Genomic DNA, 19,540 nt, shown 5'->3' on the forward strand with positions numbered 1-19,540 from the left:
TATATTCTAACTTCCAGACGTTAGTAATGGTTGTTATGATCCCAAATTGTAAGAAAGATTCAAGCAGATTTGTTGTTACAAATCAACTGAATTAAACTGGAGAACTCACTCGGAACGAAACTTGAGAATAAAGGACTCCTTGTAGAAGTGTAATTTGACAGCATCTTTGTCAATATTCTTCACATACACGTGCAGACTCAAATTGTCTTCCTGAAAATAGTAAAAGTTTAATGTTATTTAAATGGGAGGAAATATTTTATTGATTAATAATCATTAACAGAGACAGATAGCCACAAGAGACAAGCACATGTCACAGTCGGAGAGACAAGGACTGGGATGTGGAGGTGGACAGCCAAAGAAATTGAAAGATACGAGTTGCCAGATCGGGAAGAAATGAGATGGAATTCAAGGAAAGAAAGGAAAGGGGACAGTGGTATATTAAAAAAATAAAAGAAAATAAACAGAGACATCCTATACAATTAGAATCTTTAAAGATATTTTAGCCTGTTAAATAAATACTGCAGGCATGTCTCAAAAAACATTTTGATTACGGTAAAAAATTATCAAGTAAGACCCAAAAGGACATAATTCTACCAAATTTTACTTAAAGGATTTGTGAACAGCGTCTAAATATTGTAACTGTGTAAATATATGATGCCAAATATGACTAAAAAAATAATTTACAAAATATATAAAAATTATTTCATTACTTAAAAGCAGTACAATTCGTAATTCTGACATCGTTGGGAAATATGCATATTTTACCGGCAAAGATCGGCAATTTCCGTGATGACGTCAGAGACGCTGTCCAACCGTGAACCGCTATTCAGTAGCCTATTGTTTGCCATTACAAAAGCGTGCTTTCTTTGAACAACACCGAGTTAAATTACGGAATTATCCTTTATAATATGGTTTATTGTGTGGCATGGGGATGTCAAAACCAATCAAAAAAGGGATCAGGAATCAGCTTTTTTAGGTTTCCGCCAGAAGGTGATTCTAGAAGGAACATTTGGATCCATCGGTGTCAGAGAGGTGAGAAGGGATGGACACCAAAATGTACAAGTCGGTTGTGTTCGGCACATTTCGAAAAGGATGCTTTCGCTCGGGACCCGGTTGAAATGGCTAAGATGGGATACAGCAATGCAAGAATCTCGTTAAAAGGCACTGCTGTCCCGACTGTATTTACCAACAGGGAGTTTGTTGAAAATTCGGTAGAGATGCCGATTCGCCACCCTAGGTCCGCTTTTCAGAAAAGACGCAATGCCGAGGTAAAACATTCATTAGGCCCTAGCCAAATGACTTCCACCAAATAGTTTTACAACCAGCAAACGTATTTATATTATATATATATATATATATATATGGGTACTTGTTTTTTGGCTAAAAACCCTCCCCTAAAATAAAACAAATAAAATCCCCATGTCCAAATAGCACGATCCTGTACCGTAAAACATATCGCCATACATTGTATTTTCGCAAAATGCATTGTAAGCGAAAATTTCTGACATCCCATTACAAGATTGTGGAAAAACAGTACATTTCTTTTTTTTTTATAGAAATATGATAATTTACTGCAACAAAATATACATGACATACATGGCCTTGTAGAAATAAGTAGTTAATAAGAACGTCATTAAAAAAAATTTAATAATAATTTCTACCAGTTTATGTTTCCAACACGGTTTTCCATACCGTCGTTGGTTTCGTGCTCGCTATCACTTTCATCTTCGCTCTCAACAGCTCGTTCGTGGGCCAAAGGCTCGAACTGGTACGGCTGTATGTCCAGGTAAAAGTTTTCTTCCCACCGTTTTGCCATTCAGAAATAATCGCGGAAATTAAAGTGAAACTAACACACGCGTACGAACTGGCTTCTCACTTCCTCTGGCTAGCAGTAGCGTCTCTGACGTCAGCAGACCACGTGACAGACCAGCTCATTAAAAGTCGGGAAGGATTTGGTACTGCCTTATTATTTTGTTGTTTTAAGCTATTTACACTAAATTAAGAGTTAAAAAAAATAAAATAATTGTTTTTAGACTTATAGTATGGCAATGCAGAACAAAATGACAACGTTTTGTGGTCTGTTCACAAATCCTTTAAACAAGGAAATTAAATATTATTACATGACAACTCAAATCAATCTTAACAAAACCTTTTAAAACATGATGTTACCCATGTATATCTGAACAGAAAGCCAAAACACAAAGGGTTATAAATTTGAAGTAACTATAATAAACAAATCTGAATCTGAACAGAAAACAAATCATTACCCGTTCAAAAAAGTCATGTTTGATGATATCCAAGTAATAGACAGGTTCTGAAAGTAAAACAAAATCCATTGAATAGTTAAAGGAGAAGTCAAATATGAGCCTTATGTCTGGAAAGATGTACACCCGGATCACCAACACATACTGACACTTTAACAAATGAAAAATGTGTAATTTTAGAATTAAAAAAAAAAAACGTGATTATTCCTGCTAAATGGGGGCAGCCATTTTGTTTCTTTTTCGTCGCATCCGGTACTCTAGCTTGGAAGGAAGTGATGTCAGCTCATACCCACTCATGTATGCAGAGTCTAAACAACCGCAGTAATTTACGACAAGGTGTTTTGCTTTGATCAATCTGACTTGATAATATAATAAACTATTTAACTAAATATATTTCAATTTGCATTAACACAACGAAATGGGGTTATATTATTTTTCTCTCTAAAACAATCTAAAAAAAAAAATTAATACTATTAGGCCTGTTGGAGCAAAAAAGACCACTCACAATACCAGCTCTCTACATTGCGACAATTGTTTTCATTTGGTGACTAAAACATTTCATATTATGCTTCTTTTGGTGGTTAAGTTAACATAGAGGCATGGATACCCAAAGTTGGCAAGTTATAATTTTATTTTCTTCGGGACTATGTAATTGGTTAGTTCTGTGATTTTAGATAGGAAAGTCTACTTAATCAAGAGTTTTACAGAATTATTTACAGTAATAAACCATGTCAGCTGATAATGTCCAATACCATTTTAGGGGTGGCAGGATATTTGTATTAGAATATAATACCCTGTGATGTTAATAATACTGTATATATTATTGTGTCTAGGTGGCGTTAATTATTTGTCTTGTCTGGTTACCTATCAAATACACACATGCCAATCAGGAATCACAGGTGAAGCCAACTAAATGAATAGACCAATTAACTAAGAAAACGCTCCATTTATCATTTCAGTACGTAGGTTAATGCATGGACAAAACATGATACAGTTATTTCGACTTGTTTTGTAGGCACTTTGACAATGTTTGTTTATTTTGCATTGAAAATTATTGCTGGCTTACTGGGATGGATATTATTACAGAACACTGCTATGCATGCCTGTTTCATCATCCCACAAAAATCAGGTATTTTTGTTTCTTCAGTTCTAAGACTAATTCCTGACATGATGCGTTAAGTATTACGTAACCACCAGCTCGCTAGAGGGCATATTCACTGAGACGGAACAAAATGTATGCGAGCATTATATATAATAGCTGTCACATTTAACCGTTTTATTAATTAAATATCAATATAATGTGCATTATACAGCGTTTTATTTCTAAAATTTAATGACGCCCATGACTATTTTTGTGTTATTTTACAAAACAGAAGAGGGAATTTTCATCTTATTATTAACAAAGTTCAATTTTAAAAGTTGAACTATACACATACATGTACTTGTTTATTCAAATGGGTGATAAAACCCTGTTGTACATCGTTTAATATGCCTACCAGTCCAAAAGTCTTGCACGTGCATTCCTTTAACAATCTAACAATAATTAATTTAAAATATTTATATCTCTGAAAAGTGTACATTTAGCATCTTGACGTATGATCTGGAAGGCAACTAGATAGACGTCTTGTTTTGGTCTATCTCAAGTCCAGTATGGGTTTTTAATTTTTTAAGATATGATTTCAGAATAGGATTCAGATTAAAATGTTAAATTAAGAGACAAACCTTCTTCTTTGTCAAAGATTTCTGCAGTTGTGCTTTCTGAGGTGTCAGCTGTTGGAGGCATCTAAAAATAAACCAACACTGTACTATTTCAATCATGCCAAAATTACTGTTCTAAAATACTCAAAAATGTATTATTAATTAATAAAATATGCCCGTAATACAGGCAAGGTCAAAATCATAGAGCGAAGTCACTTCTCTCTCAAACTTTAGAGAGGGCGAAGTTTTTAACCACAGGGAGACTTGAATTTTTAATCCAAAAAAAATTAAATACGCAAAAAGAAGTTATCTTAATACAGGTGCAACTTTTACAATCTGTTTTGTTTTATTTTATTATTTTAACCGTCTTACTTCTAATTGGTGGATATGTGCTCTATGGTGTTTTTTGTTTTTTTAAATCACCTTTCCACATGTCGCCTTCTTTAAAAATAATGAAATGTAATTGAAAAACACTAATTTTGAATTAATTCTCTCGCAAGTTTGTCTTCTCATTTCATTTAATAACTACTCCAAGCAGAGTATTGTCCTAGTAGATTAATCTACCACGGTCAAGCTTAGATTACCCAGAGGCAATTAAATGTGTTCCACAGTCACAGTTTCTTAATTGGTACACTGTGGAGTTGTCACACTGGGTACCAGTATCCGTGAAGGTGTGAAAATTGCTTATCTGCTGCACCTTGTCACTTGTTTAAAATAAAAACTTTTTATAGAATTTATGTACAGCGGCCGCTTAACACGGGTACTTTAGCGACTTGGAGATCCCGTTTAAGTGGCCACTAGGTGTATAGGTAGTACTAAACCAAATAACTTCCGGCTGGGTCAAAGTTCGAGGTGCACCCAACTTTTGATAGAGAAGTGAACATCACAAGTCCTGTGATTGGTTATAAATGTGAGTGTGTTGGTTGTAAAAAAAATTAGTTTCATCTGGGCTAAAAATGTACGCAATTTTATTTCATCTAGTACCACTGTGTCAAGTAGCCTTGTGCTTGGAACATGTATGGGGTACCTGTAAAAAAAAGTACTCAAATTTTGTGCGGAACTAGGGTAGTCATAGACGCTACCCGTTATCTCAGAAATGAGCAGCTTGACACCCACTTTTTTGTGATTCACTTTAAGTGTGAGGGGTGGTAGTATTTATATCCGTGACGTTTATGTCGGTTAATACGCTGCAGGTAGGAGTTTTAGCCACATGTTACTATTGTCGTCTGTGGGATTTGATTTGGTAGTATTTACATCCGTGGCGTCTATGTCGACTGATACGCTGCAGGTAGGAGTTTTAGCCACATGTTACTATTGTCGTCTATGGGATTTGATTTGGTAGTATTTATATCCGTGGCGTCTATGTCGACTGATACGCTGCAGGTAGGAGTTTTAGCCACATGTTACTATTGTCGTCTATGGGATTTGATTTGGTAGTATTTACATCCGTGGCGTCTATGTCGATTGATACGCTGCAGGTAGGAGTTTTAGCCACATGTTACTATTGTCGTCTGTGGGATTTGATTTGGTAGTATTTACATCCGTGGCGTCTATGTCGACTGATACGCTGCAGGTAGGAGTTTTAGCCACATGTTACTATTGTCGTCTGTGGGATTTGATTTGGTAGTATTTACATCCGTGGCGTCTATGTCGACTGATACGCTGCAGGTAGGAGTTTTAGCCACATGTTACTATTGTCGTCTGTGGGATTTGATTTGGTAGTATTTACATCCGTGGCGTCTATGTCGACTGATACGCTGCAGGTAGGAGTTTTAGCCACATGTTACTATTGTCGTCTGTGGGATTTGATTTGGTAGTATTTACATCCGTGGCGTCTATGTCGATTGATACGCTGCAGGTAGGAGTTTTAGCCACATGTTACTATTGTCGTCTGTGGGATTTGATTTGGTAGTATTTACATCCGTGGCCACATGTCTATGTCGATTGATACGCTGCAGGTAGGAGTTTTAGCCACATGTTACTATTGTCGTCTATGGGATTTGATTTGGTAGTATTTACATCCGTGGCATCTATGTCGATTGATACGCTGCAGGTAGGAGTTTTAGCCACATGTTACTATTGTCGTCTGTGGGATTTGATTTGGTAGTATTTATATCCGTGGCATCTATGTCGATTGATACGCTGCAGGTAGGAGTTTTAGCCACATGTTACTATTGTCGTCTGTGGGATTTGATTTGGTAGTATTTACATCCGTGGTGTCTATGTCGACTGATACGCTGCAGGTAGGAGTTTTAGCCACATGTTACTATTGTCGTCTGTGGGATTTGATTTGGTAGTATTTACATCCGTGGCGTCTATGTCGATTGATACGCTGCAGGTAGGAGTTTTAGCCACATGTTACTATTGTCGTCTATGGGATTTGATTTGGTAGTATTTATATCCGTGGCGTCTATGTCGATTGATACGCTGCAGGTAGGAGTTTTAGCCACATGTTACTATTGTCGTCTATGGGATTTGATTTGGTAGTATTTACATCCGTGGCGTCTATGTCGACTGATACGCTGCAGGTAGGAGTTTTAGCCACATGTTACTATTGTCGTCTATGGGATTTGATTTGGTAGTATTTACATCCGTGGCATCTATGTCGATTGATACGCTGCAGGTAGGAGTTTTAGCCACATGTTACTATTGTCGTCTTGTGGGATTTGATTTGGTAGTATTTACATCCGTGGTGTCTATGTCGATTGATACGCTGCAGGTAGGAGTTTTAGCCACATGTTACTATTGTCGTCTGTGGGATTTGATTTGGTAGTATTTACATCCGTGGTGTCTATGTCGATTGATACGCTGCAGGTAGGAGTTTTAGCCACATGTTACTATTGTCGTCTGTGGGATTTGATTTGGTAGTATTTATATCCGTGGCGTCTATGTCGATTGATACGCTACAGGTAGGAGTTTTAGCCACATGTTACTATTGTCGTCTGTGGGATTTGATTTGGTAGTATTTACATCCGTGGCGTCTATGTCGACTGATACGCTGCAGGTAGGAGTTTTAGCCACATGTTACTATTGTCGTCTATGGGATTTGATTTGGTAGTATTTACATCCGTGGCGTCTATGTCGATTGATACGCTGCAGGTAGGAGTTTTAGCCACATGTTACTATTGTCGTCTGTGGGATTTGATTTGGTAGTATTTACATCCGTGGTGTCTATGTCGACTGATACGCTGCAGGTAGGAGTTTTAGCCACATGTTACTATTGTCGTCTGTGGGATTTGATTTGGTAGTATTTACATCCGTGGCGTCTATGTCGATTGATACGCTGCAGGTAGGAGTTTTAGCCACATGTTACTATTGTCGTCTATGGGATTTGATTTGGTAGTATTTATATCTGTGGCGTCTATGTCGATTGATACGCTGCAGGTAGGAGTTTTAGCCACATGTTACTATTGTCGTCTGTGGGATTTGATTTGGTAGTATACACGCTGTAGGACAGCATGACCCAAACTCTCCAAAACATTTCACTCACCATAGTCTAGATCCCCACCCTTGTACAATTTCCAGCACATTCGCTTCAACAGTCAGTAGCACGCTGTGGCCTACTATTAGTGCCAGACACGGGTGTTGTCTGCGCTAGACCGTCTGTGAGCCTGTCACTTGAGTTTGTGGCGCCAGTCTCTCTTCAACCTCGGACACTTCACACTTAATTATTATCTATGAATAGATATTCCTCAAGTTCTTCACCATTCATCCGTGATTGTGTACATAGAAAGTGATGACTATTTTTAAAAAGGTGACACAGATTTCGCCTTACAGTGACTGGCAGGGCGAAGTCAGAGGGAAGTTTGGGCTCACTTCACCCGGTCGCGTGAGCCCTGGTAATATATTTGCCATTCATTTATGAAAGCAAGCACATTAATGACATTTATTTTTATTTCAATTAATTTTTTGGTCCTTAATTATTATGCTAGCAGTATACGAGAATTACAATGACAAGTCACTTAAAATGTCAACAATCCTGAACTATATCTCTTACACAATGTGTCAACATGAAATTTAAACTTACTGCAATGTATGATGGCCAATGTTCCTGGATTTTTTTGGTAACTTTTAACTGTAACTTCTGTCCTTTCAAAAGAACTCTGCTGTTGTCTTCCTCAATTTCAGCATAGAATTTGCAATGCCAACACCGGTCACCTTTAAAAAATGCTAGATACTGTATTACCAACATAAAAATGTATCTGAAGTTAGGATGAAGCACTAACAACCTTGGTCTTACATAATCACAAAACAAAAATTTTACTGTGTGGCTTTTATTAGAATTACACTGCTATTAATAAAACATTTTGTTTAGATCACAATTGTTTACTATATAGACTGTTAATTTATTCATAAATATATGTAACTTGAGAAGTCTTTTTCAATTATCAATTCATTTATTTTTTAATTTAAACATCACATAACACTGCTTCCGCTGTACCTTTGATGGTCAAAGTGACATCTGTATTAGTAAACGTGGCATCAATCCCCTCATTCTCGGGCTTGAAGGTCAGGTGTAGGGTTAAAGTAACCTGGTCTATTGTCTGTCCAAATATAATATTTGTCACATCAGCTGAAACAAAACAACAACAACATCATATTATTAAGCAATAACCCCAATATACAAGTAGTATAAACTTTATTGAGTCAGGCTTTCTGACAGATGGTGTGGATAAAATTATTGTTATGTGTACTTATCTTAACATCTTGAAAATTAATCAATATATATACATTTTTGTTTAGATAGATTATAGTAAGACTATTGCTGTTTACAATTTGACAAGTGCATGAAATGATGTGTCCAATTTCCGTACATATTAAATCTATAACTACCTACATGTAATAGGGGCACCTATGGTATGTTTTGTTTTTATTACATATGTACCCTCAAATTATTATCTGGCAGAAAGTCTGTAAATATAAATAAAAACCACGTACAGGTATTTGCTGTCTTGATATACAAGCAGCGAGCTTTGAAGCCAGGATTCACATTCTAGAGGTACCAGGTACAAACCTCCATTTTATTTTAAAATTTATTTGCAAGCAAATGCAGTCCTTGCGATTTTACAAGCCTCTTCATAAGTTGATATCGCTTATTTATTTTACAAAAAAAATACCATTACCTGGTAATTTGACACTAACAGCAAGTGCTCTCGAGCTTCGTAATTTCAGGAGAGCAATTTATTGTTCACTTCACTATCAATTTTCAAACCATAAGCACTGGAAATTAATAGTTGAATACCTCTCACAGTGTTCTGAATGCATTCATGAATGTATCCACATGCACCAACACTGGTTGCATGGTTACGGTCGACAACAGTCATTTTTCAATCAAAATAGTGCAACAAAAAAAACAACATTATATAGTCACTGGGGTGAGTTGGTAGTATGCAAGTTCGTTTTGGGGGCGAGTTTTTCATATCGTCTCAGTATGTATTATGACGCGGTATGTATTTTGGCGCGCTATCTTTATATAGCAATTGTGTATCATCAAAGAAAAGCTATGACGTCAAATGCAGAAATTTTTGTTGATGGAAGTATTTTTTATTGATAAGATTAATGCAATGTTTTCAATTTGCCAGTTTGCAGTAAGTATAAACAATTAAAAATGCCATGTAATTAAAAGTACTATTTTCCGTAAGGCACTTTTTTAACATACCCTGTCTCCAAATTTTCTCAATGAATTTTACTCACCTGCTGCACGAAACATTGCCATCTGCTACTATTTAAATAAACACAAGGCAACTAGATCACCTCTACATCAATCTATTTTTATGGACGTCCGAATGAATCCCGTCCTTATTTTATATGCACTGCATACGATTATATTGGGTCAGGATTAAACAACGTTCAAGTGCATATTACATCTTAAAATAATATCTATTTCACAGGAAATGTAAAGTGGACATTGTTTTGAATAATACTAATAATAAACAAACAAAAAAGTCTTGAATGGCTGTCAGTTTTACTCCCACCCTATCAATATACAAATAGTGACTATGTTTGCACTAGGCTATATGGTTTACATGTGACCATCTGGTTAAAATGTATTTTAATTGTGTTATTTTTGACGTGTATTATTAATATGGAATTTATGGACCACCACACATCGTTTCCAGTTGTTTAGAGTTGTTTTTCTTGAATATTGGTCATTCACAAATTATCTGGATGTTCCGCGTCAAAATACATACCGCATCAAAAAGGTTAGAATATTACAGGGAAAAATATCCGCCCGGTCCCCCCTTCCCCTAACCCCAACCCTAACCCCAACCCTAGTCCTAACCCCAGCCATAACCCTAACCCTAACCCTAACTAAAAATAATAATGGGAGGGGACCGGGCGGATATTATACCGAAATTTATTAAAAGTTATTTATTTTTCTAAATTGCACACAGAAATTTCTAATGTATAGAACTAAAAAAAATTAATTATAATAATTCTGTTTTCACCAAAACATTGAGGTGCCGCTATAGCCAAATTGGTTCCGTTTTCTACAACGAAAGTGGTTCCGTTTTAGCCGGATCTCACTGTAAGATGCAAATTACTTTACAGGCCTGTAGGTAGCCCGAGTACTCTGACTGTAAGAGAGCTAGACGGACATTTGGACATAAACACGCTCTCATTACAGTCAGAGACCAACCTATGTCTTTTTTTGGCAATTCCTGACTACCAAACAGTAGGCAACGAGTCCCGCTCTAATACCACAAAAATCCTATGTTTGACGTCAAATACCTTTACACATCATTTTCGAAATGATTATTAAAAGCACCCACATTCAGCTATTCGTGATTTTTATTTCTAGACCACGTGATCGCGCACTGGGCGATTCCGCCTTGTGCAGCAGTTACAGGGGCCGTCTCATATCAAGCGTATAGAGTTAAAAACATGGAAGAGTTGGCTAATGCCGTTTGGATGAATTTGGATTTCATTACGTCATTAAACCAAAAAATTAACATTATGATTCCAGAATTTGAAGGATACATTTGGGGTGTTATCGACAGGATACGGCAAAAGTATGTGCTACGTACTGTGTCCTCTTATGAGACGACCCCTGTAACTGCTGCACAAGGCGGAATCGCCCAGTCTCGAAATAGATCGCCGAGCTTTGTAATTGTTGCGACGGAGTGTCACGAAGCGTTGAATGTGGGTGCTGTCGGGTTTCTTCTACACTTAACTCGAAAGTTGGTTATTTGACGTTTTGTTGTGGTATTAGCAGGATCGTTGCCTACTTTGGTAAGGATGCCAAAAAAAGACATAGGTACTTCCGTAGCTCTCTTAGGCTCGGGCTAGCCTAGGATCCGCGGGTGGGGGAACCTTTTTTTTTTTTTAAATCACATTAATGTTTGCCATTATAACCAAAATCTGATATAAAGTTTGTACCCAATCTGTCAGTGCCCCCCCCCCCCCCACCACACACACACACACTCCCAAAGTTGTTTCTATGGGCCTGCTTTAGTTAACTGATGTTTGCTAATGTTTAGTAATACCAATTATGTTCTTGTCCCTCTCACTTTATATACATGTGTTGTAATCAGGTGAATTAATAGGCGATTTATATCAATTCTATTGAACTTTATTACTTTGTCACCAATGCAAATAGTTTAGGTGGATGACAACCTTTAACTAATACAAAGAGAACTGCGCCCCCTATAATTTGTTTGTGGTTTAGCATGCTTAACTTAAATAAGACCGAGCACACCAAAATGTGTATAATCAATAAATAAAAAAATGTGTGATACGAACGCTACCTTCTGTCACATTTTCTAACGCTTTCTTCTTTTTGGGTATGTCGGACGACACCAACCCATTTTCTTCCACTTCGCTTTCTGCTTCTTTTGTCGGGGAATCCGTCATTTCCCCTTTAAACACACCGTCAGTGTGCCTGCGTTTTCTTTGAGTATGATCTATGTTTGCGTTGTAGAAGAACACAAAAATTGTGCTTTAATATTATATGACGTTTAATATCTCAATATTTTGTTTTAATATTTTTTTTAAGCACACCATAAATTAAGCTGCCTGCCATTAACACTGCGAAAAATTATCGTCCTTGGTTAACGTACCGGTGTTAATGTTATATGTGCCTTGTGACATAATATATAAATAGAGGTTATTACCAGTGTTTTTCGGCATCGTCAATATCATATATTAGGAATCAAAATTGTATTATACGAGCCTCTGGCGTGCATAATACGTTATTTTTATCCCTAATATATAATATTGACGATACCGAAAAACATGAGGGTAAAAATATCTTTATCATATAATCTCAAGCTTAATACAACGGGTTTTTTTGTAAACTGTACATACCAAGTTAAGACACAGGTGTAGTGATTTAAAGCAGACTTATATCGAGTTGGTCTTAGCACCGATTCCTCGTGCAGTTGTGGGTGTAATTTTGAAAACAATTATAATTTTTTCTGTGAATGCATTTTATATGAAAGGCAAATACGCACTCTCTGGAATTCATTGCAAAGATTTCAGCCAATAGTTTTAAATGGTAAAAATACTCTAAGTGAAGAAGACAATAAAGAAATATTTTTTCATGTACATAAGTATATAAATGAAACAAAACGTTTCCCTTAAGTAGTAAATAAAGTATGGATCTTTAAAATTATTATTTATTTATTTTATTGCTATTATTATTATTTGTTTAGCCATTGTGTAATCATTGCGATGCCTTGTTTGTGTTTTGTGTTTTCTTTTATCAAACCTGCTGTCTAATTATCGAACACATAGAAAACTTTATTGCGTCTCTTTTTTTCTTTTCTGTTTCCTTTATTCTTTCTTTTCTCAACAATATTTATTTCTGTTCATATTTAAATTGTAAAAATATATAATTACTGTAATATGTATTTTGGAGAAGGCCTAGTAAATTGTGTAACTTGTGCCTAATCCATTTGTTCTTTAAAAAGCAATAAAATATGTTTCAATCAATCAACTGTACATGCAACTTTAATTCTAGTCAGCCATTACCCGATATTCAAAGGACGTAAGAATATGTGGCGCGCTGTCGTTTTGAATAGGAATGGCGTAAAATTCTAATGACGTTATTTTGGATGTCCTAGTGCACAACTTATAGTTACCTCATCCTTTTCCGAGAGATTCGTCTAGTTAGACCACGGTTATTAATTGCGGCTGTTGAGTAACGGGTGTAATGATCGAGAGCGTAGCCCGAGATCTATTACACCCGTCATTCAACGGCCGCAATAACTGTGGTCTTAACTAAACGAATCGCGAGTGATGGATGAAGTAACTAGCTTGTACCTAGCCCGAGTACTCTGACTGTAAGAGAGCTAGACGGACATATGGACATAAACACGCTCTCATTACAGTCAGAGACCAACCTATGTCTTTTTTTGGCAATTCCTGACTACCAAACGGTAGGCAACGAGTCCCGCTCTAATACCACAACAATCCTATGTTTGACGTCAAATACCGTTACATCAATCATTTTCGAGTTAAGTGATACAAAAAAATCCACATATTAATCACTAATACACTTACTACAGAAAGAAACCCGACAGCACCCACATTCAGCTACGCTTCGTGACACTCCGTCGCAACAATTGCAAAGCTCGGCGATCTATTTCAAGTTACGCAAACAGGTCACAGCCATTCAGCAGTCGCTAAAATTTAGGTCAGACACGCCAGTGGTCTAACTATGGGATACACCACAGGTAAAATCAAAGGGATCAGCACCAAAACGTGGTACGTTTTTTCTTTTCTGAACGCTGGACAGCTTTCAGTGTAAAATTGCTATTGAAATGTTTTTATTTGATGATTAATATGAATGCATACGTCACTTATGAAGTGTTGCCCTAGTACGTTTGCTTAAATGTCAATAAACCTAGTGCCGTGACCTTGGTTAATTTACATCTAATTTGCAAAATAATCAAATTCTTAAAGTATGTGATTTGAAAAATATCACATACTTTGATTCCACTGAAGATATATATCTATATCTATATACTACGAGAAAATCCAATTCTAAATGCCTAGTAATTATAAACAAACATATACAAATAAGTAATACGTTCAAAATTCATTGTAATACTGAGATCAGGCTAAAACGGGACCATTTTCATTGGCAAAAACGAAACCGATTTGGAAAAACAAAACAAAACGGCACCTCAATGTTTTGGCAAAAACGGGTCTTTTTTCTTCTGTTTTTTAACAGTTCCAAGATTGATGCATTGTGTTATTATGACAATAAAACAATACAACACTATAAGTGGGAACTTAAAACTAAATAATAGCAAAAATCAACCCCAGCCATTCCTAAAAAATAAAACAAAAAGAAAAATAACAAAGACCACCAGCAAGGTTTTCCACATTTAAAATGTGTGTTGTCTATTAAATACTGAATCATATAAACAAAGCTTTAAAAAAGAGCAACACTTGTGGACTGTATTTTACAGATAACAAAGCAAATGTTTGTAGCAGTGGCAGCTTGGTTACAATAGTTTGCACTTCACTGACGTCTAGCTAGCTGCTATTAACCTATTCCCATCTCCGCTACATGGACATAAAATTAAAGTAGCCTACCTAATACATTATTAATATAGCTGTTGTTTTATTGAATATATCGATCACAATTTGTAATGATTCTGGTACCGTTTTAGCCATACACTTTTTCACTGTTGGTTCCGTTTAAATAGTCAAAACAAATTTTGGTGCCGTTTTAGCCAACGCTAGGTTCCGTTTTGTCCAATTTAGTTCCGTTTTCGCTTTTTATTTTTTGTTTTCGTAATATTAACCAACTTCATTTTAATAACTGTTTAAAGTTAAATAATCTCTGTTCAACGGCTGCATGTCTATATAACTTCTTCTTTTTTTTATTATCATCGTCGTCGTCATCAAAATAATTATATCAACGGATTTAATTTTGTAAGCACATCCGGTAACAAACACTGACACGGGTAGAATTTTAGATGAACACTATTTTCCTCCAATCATATTAGCTTTTACTAAAAAATCTTGTTTTCAAGAATATGGCGGAGAATGGATTTCCCCATTTGATTTGTACGTGTTATTAACTTATTTGCTTTATAAAACAGCGTATATTGTGTTTAATCATTTGTATGATTATAGATGTTGGTATTGACATTATTATTTTAAATTTTATATGATGCTGAATTCTATAAGTGAGTAAATCAAGAGTAAAATGTTAACCAAAACGATGTCGAAAATGATAGTAAAATTAAAATTTAAAGTTGAAATGACTCCCGTCGTACAAGACAGGTAGGACTTTTCTTTGGCACTGCCACGTACAAAGAACATTATAAATACTTATCATGAATAGAGTTAGGGTTAGTGACAGTGCCAAAGGAAAGTCCTTCCGGTAGCTCTATTGGAACCAAAGTTACATAGAAAGTAGGCTTTCCAGTCGATTCGTCCACTGGACAATTCGTCCACAGACGATTCATCCACTCACCTCGGACAATTCGTCCACTCGATGACTGCATTTTTTTCAAACATATTAATAGTTATTTCTTTGACATTGTAATCGTTTCTTAACATTATTTTGTGTATACTATAACCAAAAAAGTAAAATAGAGTTAGAATTCAACATTACTATCCAGTTTTTATTAACTGTTTGTATTCATTATCATGCGGATGATTCGTCCACTCGCTCGTACACAATGTGGTAAATAAGTAATGCAAGCCTCCACGTCATGTTCTCCTTCAATGGCGTAAATTTTATCTACTGTACCCTCCCTCATCACGTTATGCCTAATAACCTCGAAATCAAATAAAAACGTTGTCTTCAATTCCAATTTAATTAAATGTACATTAAAAAACAATTCAACAAACCATAGTTTGACACCCAATAGCCGATGTATTTTTCGTGCTGGGGTGTCGTTAAACATTCATTCATTCATTCATTCATTCATTCCGTCCATACAGGTAGTTAGCGGTGCAGCTTTGAAATAAGGCGTGTTGTTTTAGACGCTACTGGATCCAACTTGGTGAAACAAGCTTAAGCAGTAATGAGCCTGCATTGCTAATTACTTCACAATATCACAATAGAGGACACCTGTACACTTACCACTTTGAAAGGGAAGGACTAAAGATTATCTTTACTGGGCACATTGTACTAAAAACATCCTACGACATGTAGCGTGAAAGGCGTACATTATAGAAACAAACAATAACCGAATAAATAGAAACGCCAAAGAATTATGTCTGCAGAGCATTGTTACAAAAACATCAACCAAGCGTAATCTAATGCAATATAATTTATTTTCACCTTTGTAAATTTATGGCACAGCAAAAAAAATATGGGGTAATAATGGACAAAATAAAAACCCAATGGACGAATCGTCCGATACTGATTTTTTGTAGTGGACGAATCGTCTCGAGTTCCTCAGTGGACGAATTTTCAGTGGACGAATTGTCCAGTGGATGAATCGACTGCATCCCGAAAGTAGGTGTCGGAAATCTAACCATTTTTAGAAATCGTGATATACATTATAGTAAGTAAACTAAAGGCCAAAGACGGCACCGGTGCCTAAAATTATTAAGACTTTTCCCTTTAATTTGCTTAATAACTAACAAATCATAATAAAATTTAGCAATTTGATGAAAAATATTTGGTTACTGTTTCTCACCTTTCATTTGTTACACCAAGAAAGTAATGTTCTTTCCTAAATATGACAATTATATGTGATATAATATATACAATACATTGTATTTAGTAAAGTAATTTTCTGTTCTGTTATGTACATTTATTCAGTGGAAAAATCATCCTTCAAGAACTAGTGACCAGTGTGTTTCGAAAATCCATGTCATTCTTCGATATGACCAATTATTTGACTGAGATATTTCATGTCATGTCATGTCATAGGGTTTTACGTGCACATTCAGAACAAGCTGTTGTAGTGCACGCCTGTCGTGGGCACAAGAGCCAGCCTTGGCCGGCTCCTCCATCCATGACAGGAAAGGTGGGGGGAGGGGAGAGGAGGGACTGCCTGCACTGGCAGGTGCAAGGGAGCACCAGCAGCCCGATCGAATCGGTAGCAGGCGGGTGGGGGTGGTGGTGGTACTATGGAAGTTTGAATGGAGCCGTTAATGCCAAAGAGAAAGGGGTGCGCAACTTTGAGGAAATTTGGCAGCAAGTATTGGGGGTTTGGGTGGTCTTTTTTTGTCCAGTTCCTTATTAGAGCATGTGCTGGGCCATTAAATGGGGGCCAGTGCATTGTTGGTAATAAATGGACACGGTCAAGAAGACCTTTATTTGACTGTTCAAAGAAATATTTTAATTCGAGAACAATTCCATTTGATAGCTCTGAAATAGGATGAATTTCTTCAAATTATATTTTGTTTATGAATAATTTTTATATCATAAATTAATTAATGTAAAATTTATAATAATTATTAATGTAAAATAATTAATTACACTAAAAAAATATATATATTTAATTTTACAAAATTACTTTGTATTTTAGGACAAAAGATGCTATAAAACGAAGTACCATTTGATCAAAGAATGGGAATTCCAAATGAATTAGATAATCTATTTTTAGAAGAAAAGTTCAACAAAAGGGATTTCTCCATAAACCTGCACAAAATATCAATGAATATGAACCATACTATATATATTAGTAATCATATATCATCCATGTTTGTTAAAAACTAAAAATCAATAAGTAAAATCACTAACAAATGCTGCAGTAATCATTTATTTTTTTAATATTAAGTAGGTGTAACCCAGTTGCAAGTGGACTTGAAATAGCCACATGCAGTGGGAAGCTTTGCCAATCCTACTGACGCGCAGTGAGCAGTGAAAAGCCGCTAATTACAGATTCAAACACAAATAACTTAAGATACCAATAAACAACACACACACATTACATGTTGTTTAAAAGGTAATTTTATTGTGTTTAAAATAATAGTGAAAATGTTATAGTAATTTAATAAAATATTAAAGAATAATAAAAAAACTAAAGACAAAACCCACAAAACTGGCAATTCCAGATTACAATAGGTGTTAGCTGGGGTTGCTACTTTTAACAATTATCGTATTGTTTCTTTAGAGGCATGTTAAACTGTGTGTGTGTGAGTGTGTGTGTGTGTGTTTCTTTTCTTAGAGGGGAGGGATTGTTGTCTTTCCACGATTTGAACGGATCATGAGTCAGTCAGGGCACCGGTGATATAATCACCAGTTTAATTAATATATAGAGCACTTTTACACATAAACCACATCATCAACATTTATTAAAACGTCCATTCCTGCCAGAGATAGGATCTGTTTTAAGAATAAAGAAATAATTTGAGTAAAAAGAATTATGAGTATCTACAAATAAAACAAAATAAACCTCCACCTTATTTGATTTTAAAACGGGATGCGGAGAACTCGTATGGAAACTAACTCGTATGAACGGAAAACTTGTATGGAAAACAAACTTGTATGTAAAAAAAATAACGGTGAACTTGTATGAGGATGTTTGGATATGCAGATATACTTTGATATTTCTCTTAAATGTGTATTTTGACACTTGTTTTGTATACATGCTTCTTATTTATGTCACCATCAGTCAACTATTTGCGTGTCAACCGCAGTTTGTGCGTCAACGGCAGTCACCTATTTTCGTGTCACCTGTGGTCACCTATTTTCGTATCATGTTATATATTTTGTGTCTCATGTCCTGTGTGTCCATTGTTGGCAAGAGTCGCATTCCACGGCGTGATGTCATCTTGTTACTGGTTGATGACAAACCACACAAGGTTCCGAGTGAAGTTAACTGGGTGGATTTTGGAGCGACTTTTTATAGCTTTAGTTTTAAATATTGAATTCAGTGTTATGTTAAATTACTCTGATCCCCGGTGAGTCATAGGTGTCAATTTAATAAGTAAACAGATTAGTTTAGGGAGAAGTGCTCAAATACAGGGCATCATCCCGTGTCGGACTGATATCAAATGAATATAATGGCGATGTGTAATCCGTTATTAATTGATGAACAAAAAAGGTATTATCCCAAACTTAAAAACCACTAGCCACGGATGTCGTGCTAGCGGATTTGTCGAACTCTGCATAAAAACTACACACAAGTTGCTATACAAATCAAATCAAATCATTTATTTATATATGAATCATATAAACATGGCATGGTATACATTGGACAACATACATAATTAGAATATAAAATGGTAAGATCAGACACATAGTAATAATAATGATGACAATGATTATATACGTGTAATAGTTATACGACATGTATACGTAAATGTGTGCAGTGTCACTGAGTGAGTATAAGTGTTTATTCAAGTTGGTGTTGTAGTAGAGGGTCTGGTAAGTTCATTTTGCCTATGGTTGAACATTTCATAACAGAATTGCCCAACAGTTGGAGTTACTTGTTCTGGGCCGTCAAGAAGGAAAACACATTTTTCCAGTTCAGACAGAAATGTGAACTCAGAACATATTTGACCGACTTTATAGTATAGTATTTTTCTTAAATGCATATTTATTGGACACAGAGTCAAAAAATGAATCTCATCTTCTGGTTCTTTTTGGCACAGCCGGCATATACGGTAATTTCTATGGATATTCCTATAACGTCCTACCTCGATTTCCAGTC

General features: G+C 35.8%; 2 protein-coding genes across 2 annotated transcripts in view; one reads left to right on the top strand and one right to left on the bottom strand.

The window, feature by feature from the left end:
- Positions 1 to 11,993, bottom strand: part of LOC121367394 (ubiquitin carboxyl-terminal hydrolase 19-like) — a 50,300-nt gene extending 38,307 nt beyond the window's left edge. Inside the window, exons 1-6 of the mRNA XM_041491547.1 lie at positions 11,711 to 11,993; positions 8,404 to 8,535; positions 7,990 to 8,120; positions 3,987 to 4,047; positions 2,268 to 2,314; positions 110 to 210 (exon numbers count right to left, since the gene is read on the bottom strand). Coding sequence (XP_041347481.1) covers positions 110 to 210; positions 2,268 to 2,314; positions 3,987 to 4,047; positions 7,990 to 8,120; positions 8,404 to 8,535; positions 11,711 to 11,816 — 578 coding nt within the window. The 5' untranslated portion in view covers positions 11,817 to 11,993. The remainder of the gene's footprint in view (positions 1 to 109; positions 211 to 2,267; positions 2,315 to 3,986; positions 4,048 to 7,989; positions 8,121 to 8,403; positions 8,536 to 11,710) is intronic.
- Positions 11,994 to 14,947: 2,954 nt separating this feature from the next.
- The window catches only part of LOC121367395 (E3 ubiquitin-protein ligase Hakai-like), a 39,368-nt gene continuing 34,775 nt past the window's right edge, over positions 14,948 to 19,540 (top strand). Inside the window, exon 1 of the mRNA XM_041491549.1 lies at positions 14,948 to 14,984. The gene's annotated coding sequence lies outside the window, so the exon portion shown is untranslated. The remainder of the gene's footprint in view (positions 14,985 to 19,540) is intronic.

This window comes from Gigantopelta aegis, chromosome 3, assembly GCF_016097555.1.
Source record: "Gigantopelta aegis isolate Gae_Host chromosome 3, Gae_host_genome, whole genome shotgun sequence".
Taxonomy (NCBI): domain Eukaryota; kingdom Metazoa; phylum Mollusca; class Gastropoda; order Neomphalida; family Peltospiridae; genus Gigantopelta; species Gigantopelta aegis.